This window comes from Hevea brasiliensis, chromosome 2 (assembly GCF_030052815.1).
Source record: "Hevea brasiliensis isolate MT/VB/25A 57/8 chromosome 2, ASM3005281v1, whole genome shotgun sequence".
NCBI classification, from domain to species: Eukaryota; Viridiplantae; Streptophyta; class Magnoliopsida; order Malpighiales; family Euphorbiaceae; genus Hevea; species Hevea brasiliensis.
Window position 1 is genome coordinate 112,530,161 of NC_079494.1, and position 17,812 is coordinate 112,547,972.

The window sequence follows — 17,812 nt, forward strand, 5'->3', positions numbered from 1 at the left end:
ATAGAAAGAGAAGATTTTTCAAATCAAGTTCATTGTTTTAGGCTTTTAGCACTACAAAGCTTTTTAGTAGGGATGTTCTTCTTTAAGGGACAGGCATAATTCAGCACAATTAAGACTTAATTTTTGCATCTTAACCCAAATAATATAGCATTAATTATCTTCCCCCTTAAAAAATAAAAATAAAAAGAAAGAAGAAGAAGAAGAAGAAGAAGAAGAAGGAGATAGTGATGATGATACGGACGTTCCAATGGGATATTATCGGGCACAGAAACTTGAGTGATTAGACCATTGGGTTATCCCTTCATGTTTTTGCCTTTGCCGGGTGGACATAAATAGACTAACAGAGGTCCCTTGATTCGGACAGTTCAACTTGCTAGAGAAGGATTCAATATTTTCATTTCTCCCAGGGACTTTTAATTTCCTTGACAGACATCCTACTGTCAAACAGGCAAATTGTGCATGTTTTTCCAGTGTAGTTCAAGTTGAACAAAGTTGAGTGAACTTAAGGCTGATACTATTAGGCCAATCTCCATGCTGCATGGCCTGGCCATCGGCATTCAGGAAGCCTATGCTCTCCAGTTCCCAGCTTAATCACTTTCTTTTACGAGTCCCGATTGGGCTACTGGCTTTAGAAGCAAATTCCTCGATAGAGAGAAGTTCCAGTGACCAATCACAGGAGCAGAAGCCACGCACCAAGAGAGTGTCTTTAGTGGAGTAATTTAATCTTAAAACGTCTTACAGAATTGTACATAAAAGATCTTCGTGCATACAGTTACCTTCGTGACTTTTAAGAGTAGATAGACTTGGCTGCTATGCATTGTTAATCTTAGAAGTGTAAACATTCATGTCGCCACGGACTGATAGTACCCCTGCGGCTAGAACACCGAATAAGACAGCCAATGAAACACAGATGGTGAACAAGGTTTTCGTGTTATTCAACAATTCCTCAGAAAAGAAAAAAAATAATAATTTGAATTACCAAGTCCACATGGTGCAATCCTGCTGCTAGAATGACAAATAAGTTGAAAGTAAAAAATTTCTCATAAAATTTATTCAGAAGTCATCACAGAAAAAATGTTCGAATATTTGTCCACAAGCACAAAGTACCCTTGCTGTCGTCATTATCACTATCAGTACAATATAAATTTCCTTCCCCTTCAGTCACTTTTAAGTGCAGAAGTTCTATGCGGGGATGATGTAGCTTTAATATCCGTCACTGTTGCTACAAAAACTACCTGAAATAAATACATAACACAAGCAATCCAGAAACGTATCATCACCGAGACAATGTCAACCTAACCTCAGCAATTCTTCCACTTAGTTGTCCATGGTGATGCAAGTTGGTCTATCCACGTAAACGTTCTCGAATCAATCCACTTTCACAATGTGTGAGGATGTGGGTCAGGGGGGAAAAGAGTAACAAGAAACCGGTGAATCATCTCAAAGCTAGTGAATGTAATAACAGCAGCAGGGGTGGTCCTAAGAAGGTTGGTAGCACACCCACGGTAAAAACCACGAAAACCATCACGCTGAAATACTTTCTTTATACAATCAACTACGCCAGAGTAACGCTTCTCAGAATGGTGGCCCTGTTCTTGAAGCCTTGAGCGTACCACCTGAAAATATCATATGAGAACTAATTCATTATTTCTTGAGACAACTAAGGCAACACAGATAGCAACAACTGTTGTTAGTTGTTACCATCCAGTTTGACATTTGGGCCCTCAAAACACCAAAGCCAAACCTCCCATGAAAAGTTGATGTAATCTGTAAAATTCAAACATCCTTCAATTCTTATTATTTTGGTTGAACATGGTGCAGGGGAGGAGTGAAATTTAACAAGGCAACTAGCAACCATGATTTGTCTATTCTTCATGCTGATATATATATATATGTTTTACTAAGAGTATATACAATAGTAAACATTTCTGAGGATTTAACCCAAAATCGTTTAGAGTAGATAAAGCGAATCCATATAGCCGACCCCAAATTTTTGGGATAAAGGCTTAGTTAAGTTGAGTATATACAATAGTAAACTTTTTCAGCAACATACCTCATGTGGATATGTCAATGTGGAAGCAAATATTTTTGAGACTGAGGAGGCAACCGCAACATCACGTGCACTTAGTTTATCCATTGTAGTATTATCTGTGACATTCTCTTTAATTTAAAATTAATTTCTACAGATCAATATAGTTGAAGACTCATACAGACAAGCAATTACCTTGATTGGCCAAATAAAATTTGATCTTCTCATATATTGGAAATTGAATGGCAACGTGACTGATGCCAGCCAATGCAGGCACAAGACCACTGCTCACCACACAAAGCTTAAAATTATTATTTTGTTTCATCTTTGCAACTAGAATAAATTACTCACATAAGTTCACTGAAATAGGCTGTAGAAAATGGCACCTGTATAACCCACGAATACCCTCTTCATGAGCTATTCTCCTCAAAGCAGACAGCGTACTCCTGTATGGAACCACACCTGCTCTCATTCCTTGGGTCTAGAGTGCAAAAGGAGAGAGGAAAAAGTGAATTGAAGTGCTTCCAAATCTTTAAAGATGCAATAACTTTTCAACTCTTGCAAGCGACAAGCTAAAATTATTCTCCCTTCCATTGATTCTTCCTCTATTATTCTGCTTTGCTTACCAAATAATGTCCATTACGTAAATTTAGGATTTGTTTTATATTTTTGTTATCTTGCATAAAGCATAAAATTGTTAAGGTAACTCTTTCAAGAAGTATTCCAACTCTATCAAGTTAAAAGTAAAATCAATAATCAGAAGTAACAACAACAGCAACAAGAAACTCAAGTGTCTTGTCTCTTCACCATACAAACACCCTCCCAAACCTTCTGGTTGTGGCTACAGTTCAACGTTTGAAAGAAAAAATCAAAGGCATGCAATAAATTTACTAATGGTAAAGCTATTGGAGGAAGAAGCAAGAGATGATAAAACGTGACAATAATTGTATTTCTTTCTTAATAATATAGAAATGACGACATGAATTTGTGGAACGCACTTGAAGTCTTGTCTTTACAACCCAAAGAGGATTTGTGAAAATAGTTGTTGTAGCACCCGCACCAGAAGCAGCTATCATATTTGCACCTATTGAAAGATGATTCTCATCTACACAAGCACCAGCATTACAAAAACATTAAGACTTGGCATTAAGAAAAACAAATAATGACAAGCATAATAACACTTGAGAAGAAGAAGAAACATCAAGGAGACCTCCACAAAAATCTATGCACCAAATGAAAAAATAAAGTGTGAATGATGCTTTATATCATCTCTAATGAAAGCAACAGGTAAGCACTGACCATTGGAAGAAAGAAGGCTTTTGAGCTGCTCATATATTGAAAAATAAACCTGAAACATTAAAAAATTGGGTCATTTGAAAGAAAACTACAATGGAATAATTACAAGCCCCATAAAGCCACTAAAAAAATGAGGAACAAGAAAAGACAGAATTATTCTGAATCAGCCAAAACCTTAATATCCTTAAAATTAAACCAGTGGCCTCACTAATGGTATGTTTCAGAGTAGAGGGCCACAATATAAAGTAGCTTAAAGATCACATCTTACCTTTAAAACAACCCCCCGCACAGTAAATTTTGGATTAAGAAGTAAAATTCAAATTGGCAATCAAGTTGATTATGGTTTATTCAACTTAATAGGCATATTTTATTTCACTTTATGAACAAATTATCTTCTCCTTTCATTGTTTCTTTCCCAGTAGTTGCTTTTAATCATTCCAATAGATAAATCACATTAAAATAATTGGTGCAGCAAATGATCAAAAGAGGAAATCCTTTAGCTTTCCAATGTGCAATTAATCCTTTTCAACCTACCATAGTTTATAATAGAACAGAGGATTTGAATGGCATTACACTGATATAAAATAAATAAATCAGAATCAACCAGATGGATGCCCCAAATGTCAGCCCAGGGTATACAATTTAAGGGTCTCTTTGATAGACACTAATAACAAAATTCATAAAAGCAAATTGATCTACCCAAAATTCCTTGTCATCCATATTTGAAGAGCATGCACTCATCTCTCCTTATTATATGTACAAAGGTTTTTCTACAATCTTAATTCTCAAACCCTCAAAATTTAGTCCCTCTATATACTCCAAACAATAGCCAAATGAATAGCATCCAACATATCCCCATACCTGGTCCTATACCAAGAGCAACTAGCAACACCTAATTCCATCTCTATATTCTTTGCACAGAAAGAAATGATTCCAAGGGTAGCATACACAAAACTCCAAAGATCCTTCAACCCATTTGCAATGAAGAAATAAGTAGTCCCTAGACTCGCAAAGAAAACATCCATAGATAGACCAAGCAATACCCTCTTTTCATCAAGTTACCTGGGTTAAAAATATTACCCAAGATTCCTGAGCCAAAAGAAACATAAAATAAAATTTTGAGCTTTCACTATCCCAATTGTTTAGGACGTCAGACCATCAATCATGCTACGTTTCCTAAACAAAGCTTTGCTTTAGAATTAGGAAATTTGTCCACTCAGTGGTTCCAGAAGGTATGTGCACAGAAAAGTATAAAAGATTACTTTGATGCATCTAATGTGTTGCATAGTATAAGAATTACTTCAAAGCAACAAATTGCTATAAGTCAACTCATTCCAAAAGAGAGTCAATAAATTTAACAATGATAATTATTGAACATTGACCTTAATTAAAAACACTTGCAGATAAAGTTATATGAACAATACAAAGTAGTAAGGACTAAGGAATCCAAAATCTTTCCCCTTTCATATTCAACTTGTTTACATAGCAGAGAAATCATCATAAAACGCATCACTAACAAGCATGATTCCCTGTATTCTTTCTTTTCGTTCTCTTTTGTGGAAAATCAGCATTCCAAGAAGCATGAATAAGAAAATAAATTCAGGAAATAATATCACATACTGCCCAATTGGGAAGCAATGCGAGCACGGTAGGACCAAGGCCCCGGTACATGCCACGTAGCCCTTCCTTCTGGAATATTTGTTCCAAACTACCCACTATGAGACTTCCTGGCAAAGTTAAATTTGATAATTAATTGCATTTTTGTTCATGAATGTGCACACAAACTTATAAGCAACAGTAAATGGATAGCAACTGTTAAGACTGCATTTCAATTTAATGCCTGATCCTGATATACTAATAGAACTAGGTAATTGCCTGTGCTTTTGCACATGGCTAAAAATAATTTTAATTTGTATATTTTTTAATTTAATATTAATAAATAAAATAATATTTTAAATTTATTGTTAATTACTCCATATTTTATTTCATTACTTTTTATGTAAACTAAACTTTTTCTCTCTCAATTTTTTAATAAAGATTTCATAATAAAAATATAACAATATAATAGAAATATCGATTAAAGATATGGAATAATTTTAAGTTGGTTAAATCATATGATCATTTTCATCACTTTTAATGTCAAAAGTTTTTATATCCTCTAAATATATTAAAGAAATATAATATATTCAATTATTATCTTCTTTAGTAATTTTAATAATATTCTAAAAATAATATTAATAATTTGCAAAGCATAAAAGATGGTGCAAAAAGAAAAAAAAATTATATTTATGTAATATATAAAATTATAGATATATGAAATAAATATATTTACCCATTAATAATGGCTACTTATTATAGCATTAAGAGAGTGATTATTAGATACTCATATATGGCAATCTATTTAAAATAAAAGAGAAAATAATTTTAATATACACTTAGCATATAGTCATAATTTTAATCTTATGTGGCAATCTCTTCATAGAGGGTACCATGTAGCATCATCATAGAAAAAATACCTACTTTATAATAATAATAATAATAATAATAATAATAATAATAATAATAATAGTAGTAGTAGTAGTAGTAGTAGATTATAAACAAACAAACACGTTTGCCCCTTCTAAAAAAAATAAAAATAAAAACACGTTTGCCTAATAAGAAGAGAATAGAATTCATTACAATTATGACCTTAAAAAGGTAATTAACATAAATAATGCTTGTCCTGAGCCAATGTGATCTAATGCCAATACATAATGCGTGTGTGAGAGGTGAAGAGACAAGCATACCTTTAATACTTCCATTATCGAGCTTCGGAAGCCCATGAACCTGAAATCTAGTCTTGATGACATCTAAGGGACACACAAATGTTGCAGCAATAACTCCTGCACCAGCATTACCAGAAAGAAAACAAAAGAAATAAACAATAAATCGAAAAAAGGTCAAAATTAAGGGGAAACAATCACAAATCCAAATTCTCGCTTGTACTATTGTTTGACCAGCACATTAAAAAATATAAATAACGGAAAAAGAAAGAAGAAAAGATAAAAATATTAAAAAAAAAGAAAAAGAAAAAGAAAAAGGAGTACCGGCAGCTGCCCCTGCGCCGGCATTGCAGAGAACACCCCTGGGATTAGGGGCGTGAGAATCGGTGGACATTTCTTGTAGAATTCGTACAATCAAGCAGTTTGAAAGCGGAGATTTGAACAAAATTCAAGAAGTCCTCTTTGGAGAGGGAGATTGCAGAGAACCAGAGTCGCATGGCCAGAGGACAACACTTCTCTGTTTGTGAGCGCGCGCGTTGAGTGAGTCGAATCACTCCGATTTAGGGTTTTGGTCAATATGTGGAGTGAAGAGAAGAGAGGGAGCTATTGGGAAGAATGTGGAGGTAGAGGCGAGGTTCGATAAGATCGAGCCAGAGGGAAACGTCGGAATCGCCATGAAATTAGTTGGGGTCATAGGAGATATTCATTTCCTGATTACGTGCAGCTCGCGGATCCAAATTCCAAAAACGTGAGGCTTTTGTTTCTTTCCCTTCTTTCCAATCTCATTTGGCCTATCGGCTCTCAGCCGTAAGATTCGCAGCTCGTGGGTCCCAGATAAGATTTGGCGAGTGTTCTATTTTTATGAAAAAGCCTCTTTTATATTTTTGGTTGGCTTAGCTTCCTTCTCCAGGCCACTGTGTAATTTCGGTAAACAAAAAAGCCACCTTTTTATTTTCACTGTAGAAAGTTGATTAGATAATACATTTTCAGCCTAGTGTCCACCTTCGATAATTTATAATTTTTTATTTAAAATATAAATTTAAATTGATATTTGTTTTAAATATATATTTACATGAGTTTATAAAAATATTAAGACTATTTATTTTTGTGAAAAAAAAATTTTAAAAATATTTTTTATTTTTTAGATATTTAAAGCATTTAAAAATATTAATTAATAAAAAATATTTTTCGAAATATTAAATTATTTTTAATTAAAATAATTTTTATTTTTTAAAAGATAAAATTATTTTTTAAAATTCAATAATTTTATTAAAATATTAATATATTTATACTTAAATAAAATAAATACTTATTATTATTTTAAAATTATAACTAAATAGTAAAAAATATTTTTTTATATATATTTTTATGTATAAATTATTTTTTATGAGCTTAAATGTAAGAAAATATAATTAAATAGGAATTATGAAAATATTAAATATTTACTAATTAATAAATTAATATTGGTTAATTTTTTTAACTGAATTAATATTGGTAAATTGCTAATATATTAAAAAATAAAACATATTTTAGATTCAAGATATAGCTTCAGCTCCCAAAAGCCAAACATTCGAATCCTAAATGTCTAGGCAGGCAGCCACTCGTGACAAAAATATTCAAAGCAATGATATTAGGTAACGAAATGCCCAAATTTGACACGGTCAATTCTCAAATCCTTATGTCATTTTTTTTTTTTTTGACGAGATGTTCAATTTTGTCTTATATTTATTGAAAAAATTTAATTTAATCTGTTTGAAATTTTTTTAAATTAATTAAAAATTTTTAATCTAATCTCAATTTAATTAAAAAATTAAAATTATATACTTATTTCTTGATTTAAATACAAAAACGAGAAGTTGATTTTTTTTTATTTTTAAGTTAAATTTTTTATTTTTTGATTTCAATTAAAAATTAAAAAATTTAATTTTTAAAATTTTTATCTAAATTAAACTTAAATTAAAATTATTAAATTAATTTAAATAAAAATTAAAAATAAACTAAATTAAAATTTTCTAATAAATATATGAGTGAAAATTGAATTTTACACAAATTTTTTACTCTCACAGTAATATAAACATAGAAGATTACTATTTTTACATAATTTAAAAAATATAGTTAATAATTCAAAGCAATGGCAGTAGGTATGAAATGCCCAAATTTGACGCGGTCAATTGCTCAAATCTTTGGCAAACAAAAAAAATTCTCAAATCTTTACGTCATTTTTAATATTTTACTTCCCCTAAATTTATTTTTCTTTTTGCATAATTTAGAAAATATAATTAAAATAATAAATTTTATTTAATTTTTTAATATATACATCCTTTACTTGTATTAATTCATTGAAAATTAAATAATTTATATCATTAAATTATTTTTAAAATTATTAAATTTTATTTTTTAATATATATTAAATAAAAATATATTAATAAACTAATAGAAAAATTATTATTTAGAATAATGTAACTTATAATTTAAAGATATTAAAAAATATTCATTAATTTTAATAGATGAATTCTATCATGTATTTTATTTAATAAATCATGATGAATAAAATTTAAAAAATAAAAATAACAAAATCTTATTAAATTAAATTAAATTAAATTATAAAATTATTTATTAACTGTATGTATAGTTTGCTGGTGCCTTCTGCGAGCATCGCACAGCCATTAGGAATGCCATCTGCCAATTAAAAATCATCAACTCCAACTCAAATTGATGATTTTCAATGTATTCATTAGGCGCTTTATTTATTGAGAGAGTATTCAGCAAATTTAGAGCATAAAAATTTATTATTTTTTATATTAATATATAAGTAAGTCTTCTCATTAATTATGAAAGATGAATTTTATATTTACGCAAATAAAAATTGTAATACCCCTACACGCATAGTTTTGCATATTTCACTATTGTGATGGTCGATGTCTGTCCAGACAATTAAGAGAATTAGAATCATGTTTAAGTCACCTAAAAAAGCCATGAATGAAAATAAATAACCATTACATGATGATGAAATGAAAACCTATGAAACAAAGCATAAAATGTTAAATGAGCCAATGTCACAATGATGGGTGACCGTACCAGAAAGTGACTGCGAAGTCAGTTGTAACCCTAATTTCGTACGGGATATTGTGACACTGCAGTCTTAAGAATTATTGCGAAGTTAGTGAAAATGAGAAAACCATAGAAAAGAGTTGAGAATCAGGTCAAATAATTAGATCAAGATTCTATAAAAAATACATAATTATTGGTAAATCGGATAAGACCGGCGATGGGCAAATTGGTTAATTCAATAAAATGTAATAAATTAAAATTTTGAAATATAAAATTGAATTGAAGAAATTATGGAAAAAGAAATGAAAAGAAAATAAAATTAAAAGAGATTTATGACATCATCCTAGGTAACATAAGCATGACTTAATAACTCATTTTAATTTATCTTTAATTAATTTTAGAGATAATTATTATAAATAGAAATTAAAATAAAAAGAAAACAATTTTCCTATTTGCCTTCTTCCTTAGCCGTGAGCCCTCCCTCTCTCCTCTCCCATTTCTCTTTCTTAAAATCTCCATGAAAGCTTAACTCAAGCTTTCTAAACCCTAAAATTGATCATAAATTTCTCAATTTTCTTAATTAAATCTTACCCTTGCATTTTGAAAAGAAGATTGAAGCAAGAAATGGAAGGAAAATTTGAAGAAAAGTGGAGTTCAAAAGCTACATAAAGAGGTTAGTTCTAAATCATCTAATCTCTCTTTATATTCATGCATGTACACTTGAATTAACTTAGAAATTGAGGAAAATGAAACAAAACAACATTTTAGGGACCTAGAGAGAATTCGGCAGCATGAGAAATGTTAGGGTTTGAGGGATTTTGATGGAATTAAAAGTATATTTAAGCTCAATTAAATGTATATGAGTGATTATATACATTAATTTCATTAATTATGCAATTTAGAGAAATTAGGGTTCTTAGCCCTTAGAAATTAGGAAAAAAATTGGGGGTTTTTGAAATTGAAGCAATATGACCTACTTGAGACTCAAATTGGTCAAATTGGGGTCAATTAGAGTGTGTTTGAATGGTGAGAATTGTAAGTGAATGCTGATTGGTAAGGGTCCAATTTTGGACAGCCTGACCATGGTCCACTTAAAGGATCAAAATTGAAATCCTGATACTCCAATTAGTGTGACGCTAATTGAAGATGAAAATTAAGACATAATGCAATAATTTTTGTATTGAAACCTTACCCTGAAAATGAACTTAAGTTAGTGAAAAGTTAGGTCAAATCCGAATTTAGGCATACTACCCTGCACAAAATTGACCATATGAACAGTACTTGTTCAAATGGTTATAACTTGGTCCAGGAAGGTCCAAATAATCTAAAATTTATACCGATGGAAAGCTGAGACATAACACTACAACTTTAATGTAGAACACAAACCCAAATTCTGATCATAACCCATCTGAAAAGTGAGCCACAGTTGACACACCAAAATTGCCAGAACATAATTGGTACCCAAAATTCTGGGTTAAAACCAATCTGACCAGCCACATTGAAATTAATATAACTTGAGTTACAAAACTCCAAATTGAGTGATTTAATAAGGAATTTAAAGCTAAGACAATAAAGAACAATTTTAATAAAAGAAAGTTGATCAAATTCCCACTGTAAATAGATCAATGGAATAGTAAAATTAGTGACCCAAAACTGAAATTTTAAGATTTAACTTTAATAAACTTTGAATGGCAATTGGCAATCAATGCCAACATATTTGTGATCCAAAATGTGGCGTGTGGGTGTAATTATAATTAACATACCTATTAAATATGAAAAAGTTAATATTTTGACTTGAATAGTGCAATGAATAGTAACCCCAAAATGCCAAATACAAAGAATTCTATTTTAAGAAAATTTAGGGGTATAATCAAGTATGCATGAAATTAATTGTTGGATTAATTATGAGACATGATACTGAAACACTATAAATTATATATTTCGGTAGAGGAAGGAACTAGGAAAGATAAGGATAAAGTGAGTCAAGGCCTAGAGGTGACTCATACGAGGTTTATGCACAATAAATTTTCACTTTTAGTTTACTATTAGAAAATTTAATTGAATGCATTTTTTGAATAATTTATGTTGAATAATGCTTTGATGATTGTTGTGTCGCCTATTTTATAAATTGAAATTTGAAATGAAATTGGTTATTGCCTTGCACAAAATGTTTGAGTAACATGATTTTGGAATTGATTTTGGATTCACACTTAGCATGACAGTATCACTGTATTCCTCCTCTATTCATGGGGTTGAGATAGACTATATTCCTCCCTCTCTGGCTTGCTAGTCGAGGTAGATATCGGATGAGTACTCATATAGCTAGCTAGCCACTTCTCTCATTGATTTCGATTAATAGGGTTGAGATTGCTTTGTCATGGTGTACAATACGACATTGATTGAAAATTTTATTTCATGACCTAAGTTGTATATGGATTGGCAACACTGTGGTTTACAAATTATTTTGACAAAATGGAATCACAAAAGTTGACTTGAACTATATCAACTATCTTGTGCAATGGTTTAAATTTGTGTCTATGGATGTATGTTTTGATATTCAATATCTTTATATTTTTATTGTGCACTACTGAGTAATCATTATTCAGCGATAGCTTTTATTTGCGGTAGCAGATAAAACAAAAGATAAGGCAGCTGACTGAGCTGCTAAGTTGTTAGAGGAGCTACTTTAAGAATTTTTGTGCGAGTATTGCTTTATACCCTTGTAAATTAGTTGATGTAAATATTATTTTGTTCATATGTATCTATGTAGTTAATTGAGCAGTTGTACTTTAAAGTCCGTAATAATATTATTTTTTATTTTCTTTTTATAAATGGAGACTTGTTTATGTAAATTAAGTTAAATGAAATGATGATAAGTTTTATTATACTGTCTTGAGATTGTGTTGACTTGTGTTGATTTGAGACTATATTAGAGTTTGAGGTTGAAAAAATAAATTTATTTGGAGTGTTTTTACAGGTGTTAGAATAACTGAATTTTCTCAATTATAGACGACACTCTATCGAAATTTTTATAAAATTTATAAAAAATAAAATTTACCAAATTTCTTACTTAGTGTTTAAACTCCAATTAAAGGTTTAAAAATAATACTTTAACATTATTTTACCAATTAAAATGAATTGAAATGGGTTAAAATCCCTTGTAGTGTATTTAATGAGTTACCGATTAGTGAAGTTCAGTGATTCATTGAGTATACTACGAGATCATGTTATACCTTATAAGGAGGTAAGGTGTGACAAAAATAATGTACTTTATGATTTTTTTTTTTTTTGATAGGTATATGGGGAGGGGGGATCGAACCAAGTATGTGGCTCCAGGTTTATTGTGCCATTATCGCTAGACCAAAGCCAGACGAGCCACTTTATGAGCAATTGAACTGAACATATTCCAGAGACTAATTAAATTAAATTAAACTAAAATAAATGGGTTAAATTCATTGATTCTTCCCAATCTCAACCATCAAATAAAACAAACGTCCATTGATTTCAAGCAAATAAAAAAGAATGTCCATTGATTGCAATTAAACAAAACAAAACAAAACCAACAATCAAATACAATCAGCAACTCTTTCTCTTTCAATCAATACAAGAAGATGGTTTATTATGATTTCATATTATATAATATAGTTATACTCCTTATTTATTTAAATTATTCATGAAAAAGAATAATAATTTTGAGTTGTAAAATGATAGTTTCACAACTATCACCGTAGGTTTTTAAACTATAAAATAAGTGGGTGGAAATAATTTTAAATTTTTATGTTATTATTTTATATAATAACTATTTATATATTTAAAATAATAATAAGAATATTTTAATAATTTTTATATTTATTTTATTATATAATATTATTTAATTAAATAATAAAAAATTATTAAACTATCTTATCTATATAATATATAAATATATAAACATATAAAGGGAGGAGAAAATATTAGCTTTTCTCAAATTACCCTTCATTATTTATACTATTTATAGTTATATTTTTTTATTATTTAATTTAATTTTAGAGTTTATATAAATATAAATTTCTTAATCCTACTTTTATTTAATTCATACCTCATTAAATTTTTAATATAGTATAATTTAAAATAAAATTTTATAAATAATTTCATAATTTATATTATTTACAAAAATAGGTAGGTATTTTATTTATATGAATCATATTTTTAATAAATCATGATGAATTTTTATCTCTATCTTATAATTGTTTATGTAAAAATATTTTAATATAATTATATTTAAATTTAAGTGAAAGAATAAGAAAATATATTAATTTTTGTTGGTTAAATATATGAATTCTTTTATTAAGTTTTTTGAAACTTTCTTTTAATCTAATTTCTTATAAGTTTAGTTATAATTAAAAGTGAATTTATAAGTTTTATATAATTTTTATTTTAAAACAGTATATTATTAAAAGTTTTAAAATGTTAATATGCGTATATATAAAAAAAATGCAATAAATTTTATTTTTTAAGTATTTAACTTAACAAATAGTGAATACCTATAAAAAAAATTAAAAATCATACGCTGGATGTAAAATTATTATTTTAATTTAAAAATTTATATTTAAATATAAACACAAAGTGACATTTTGGTTTTAAAATAATACCTTTTTTATATGAATATAAATATTATATCATTTAATATATTTTTTTATTTTATTTGGATTTAATAACTTTTTTAGTTGAAATTTCACATTTACATTTAAAAAAATAATTATAAATAATTTAAAAATATATTTTATATTAGTTTGATAAAGAGTCTTACTGTAAACCGAATAATTATCTATACATTTTTACTATAATCATTCCAATTAAAAATAATAATATATTAATGTCAATTTTTTTTATTTTTTATGTAAAAAATTAGTTATTAATTTATTATTTATAAATAATTTATTTAGTTAATATATTTGTCAATATCATTTTTAAAGTTTTTCTACATATCATGAGAAAGTAGGAAATTATGTAAATTACATGTCAAATAAAAATTAATAATATTGATGCTTGTTGATATGGGGCGCATAGTTAACTTTATCAAACAAAATAAAAAAAATTAAATAAAAAAATATTAGAAATAAAAAAAAATATTAACATTATATAAAACTATACAAAATTAAATTTAATTTGCTATTATATGTATAAACTCTTAAATAGTATTAGAAAAAGTTTTAATTTTTTATGCTAATTATATATATTTTATAAAAATTATAAAATGTCAAAAATTAATTTGTTTTGATAAACTGAATACTTTATATTGAATATATTTAATCTGAAAATATATGAACTAATAATAAATATTTAAGTTTATATATTAATAAAACACTTAAATTACGTTATAATAATAAAAATTTCATAATAAATTCTACCTCTATAATTTTTTATTTTTATTGATAAATTTTTTTTTATTAACTTAATCTAAAAATAGTGCAAATATAACATACATGTTATGCAAAATAAAAAATATTATATAATAATAATAATAATAATAATTAATATATTATAATAATATTATATATAAAAAATAATAAAAATTATATATAAAAATATATTAAATTATAAATGCATATAACAAATACAGAAAACATACAATGCATGTTTAAAAAAAATAATACTAATAAAATTCATATTATATAATACAATACGATATGATACAATTAATTAAAATAGACAAACGATTCAATTTTTATCAAAATGTTACTATAAGCTTTACATTCTGAGCACTTTAAGAAGGAATAATTTAATAACATTGCTAATTTTATTAATGTGAGAGTGTAATGCCAATATAATAAAATTACATTTTTTTCATCAGTTGTAACTGGTTCACTGTACTCTATTGAAATAAAAAAAATAATAATTATATTTTTATTTTCTTTAAAAAATTTTACCATTTTAGTTTTTTATTTTTAAAAAATATTTGATTTAACTACTTGTATTTTTTTTACTTAAAATACATTTTTTAATTTATAAATTAAATTAAAAATAAGTAGTTAATTATTTGATAAAATTACTTTAAAATAATAATATTTAAGTAATTTAACTGTTTTAGTTAAAAAGTATTTAAAAGTAATTTAATTGATTAAAATTATTAAAAAAATATATAATTAAATATTATAGTTATTAAAATGAGGATAATACATATATTTTTAAAAATTATTATAATAATATAATTTTTTATTTAATCAAATAATAGTTTTTAAATAAATGCATAAATCATAAGAGTGTATTTTGTTTAGCTTTTAAGTCAATCAAACCTATATATGGCTAAAAAATTTTAAGTCGATTAATATTTAATTTGGTTTATAAAATAAAAATATTTAAAATAAGTAAGAAATCATAAGTAAGGTATCTCTTACTTATAACTTATTTACTTATTTTAAAACTATTTTTTAACTAAATAAAAGATTATATTATTCTAATAATTTTTTAAAATATCAATATTATCCTATTTTAACATCCACGACATTTAATTACATATCATTTTTTGTTATTTTCACAAATTAAATTAATTTTAAGCACTTTTAACTAAACTTTTAAATTATTTAAAAATTAATTTTAAATAATTTTATCAAATAATTAATTACTTATTTTTAAATTATTTTATAAATTAAAAAATACATTTAGATCAAAAGTTAGAAGTAAATAGTTACGTCAAATATCTTTTAAGTACAAGATGGCAACAGATCAGATTTTTTAGGGTATTTGATATGATCGAACCCTAATAAAATGAATTTGGATAATATATAATCGGGTTTGGAATTTAATACCCTGATGTGTTTAGGTTGAATTTGGGTTTTTACATGTTAAGTATCCATTATCCGAACCCATTTAGATAAATACATAATTAAATATAAAATATATTTTTATAATAATATTTATAAGTTTTTATATATTTTATTTTTTATAAAATAAAATTAAAATATTTTATAGAATTATTAAAATTTTAAAATATAAATTATTAATAAAAATTATTTTTTTATATAAATTATTAATTAAAATATATAAAGTTAAACGAGTTCGGATATTTACCCGGTAATAATAAGCAGGTTTGGAATGGATTCGGGTAATTAAGAAAAAATTTAAATAAGGTTCGGATATTGAGAATATTAATCAGATTTGAATATAGTGACTTTCACTGGTATTCTACTCATTTATATCCCTACCTAAATAAGACATATTTACTTATAGCTTTTGACTCATTTTGAGTATATTTTTTAACTTATATGCCCAACCAAATATTAATCTATTTATAATTTTTTACTTATAAGTAATTTTGTCTAACTTATAAGCTAAACAAAACACCTTTTAAAATTTCACATCATTTATGAGACTCAATAATCTTTAAAAGTATTATATTATGATAATTGCATCATTGTAAAATTTGCTTTGAGTCAAAGAGTGTAGATGACCATCAATATCGGGCCATACTAAAATAATTTAAGTTAATTTTGTTTAACTTCCCCTTACTTTATATTTTATTCATTTTTATTTTTTTTTTTACCTAAGCTTCTACAAGGTGCAACTCAACTTACTCAAGTTTATAGATCCAATTGTTACTTAATTATAGATGGTGGCTCATCTAGTATTTAACACTATGTTTGGATGAGAGAGAAAGAAAATAATAGAAGAAAAATAAAAGGATTTAATGATTAGGATGGAAAATAATTTTTTCATTTTATATTTGAATTAGGAGAGAAAATATTTAGAGGAAAGTTACTTTTTTTATAATAAAATTGCAATTTTACCTTTAAATGTTAAAAAAAAACCTAGAAATTATATGTATATTTTTATAATTTTAAACATTTTTCTCCTATTTTTTCCCTAATTTGGAGAGAAATGGGAGTGAAATCTAACTCTTATTTTATTTTAATTTTTTTTCCTCCTTATTTTCCTCTTTAACCAAACATAAGTGAGTGGAAAGTAAAGTTATTTTACTCTCAAATTTTTTTTCCTCCATTATTTTCTTTCAATCCAAACATAATATAACTTTTTACTGCTTAGATCCACTCAAATCTAACTCATTGTGGCTCATTATTGTAGCTTAACTTGTAATATTTCTTTGGATCTAAATTATGGCATGCTTTGATATTATATGAAATTTGCCCAGAATTATATGTACGTTGAGTTTAAAGATGTCTCCGTGAAAATAAATTTGGCCAATTTAGCTTTACTTTTCCAAACTCTATATTTCCTTCATTTTGCTTTTATTTTTTCGATATTGGACACCAACGATTATTACATTAATTAGCATAACTAATGGTTCTAGAATATTTATTCTTAAAGTATTGACATAATAAAACATAGAGCAAAGTTTTATTACAAATTAAATCACGTATATTTAAATATTAAAATATAAAAATTAAACTACAGCTATAAAAAAATATATATAATAAAATTAATGTATATATAATAATTTTATTATAATATAATCGTTAATTGAAATGAGTTTTACGTGATAAAAAATTTATCATGATTAACAATTACATATATATAATAGTAACACTGAATAAAAATTTCAACCATGGACAATGAGAGACGAAGAAGCAGCAATGGCGTAGGACCAAGATTTAAAAACGGCAGGAAGGAGAAAAAGGAGAGTAATTTTTTTAATATATATTTATATATATAATTAATATAAAACTAAAATTAGTAA

The 17,812-nt window shown here is 26.6% G+C and overlaps 1 protein-coding gene across 1 annotated transcript; it reads right to left on the bottom strand.

Annotated features, from left to right (window-relative positions):
* Positions 1-1,022: 1,022 nt before the first annotated feature.
* On the bottom strand, positions 1,023-6,891 carry LOC110659260 (nicotinamide adenine dinucleotide transporter 1, chloroplastic). Its single transcript, XM_021817139.2, has 9 exons — positions 6,412-6,891; positions 6,112-6,207; positions 4,946-5,052; positions 3,329-3,377; positions 3,028-3,134; positions 2,416-2,510; positions 2,225-2,313; positions 2,054-2,148; positions 1,023-1,616 (listed from the first exon to the last, which is right to left on the bottom strand). The coding sequence occupies exons 1-9, from the start codon at positions 6,479-6,481 to the stop codon at positions 1,380-1,382; spliced, it is 945 nt and encodes a 314-aa protein (XP_021672831.1). The 5' UTR covers positions 6,482-6,891; the 3' UTR covers positions 1,023-1,379.
* Positions 6,892-17,812: the final 10,921 nt, after the last annotated feature.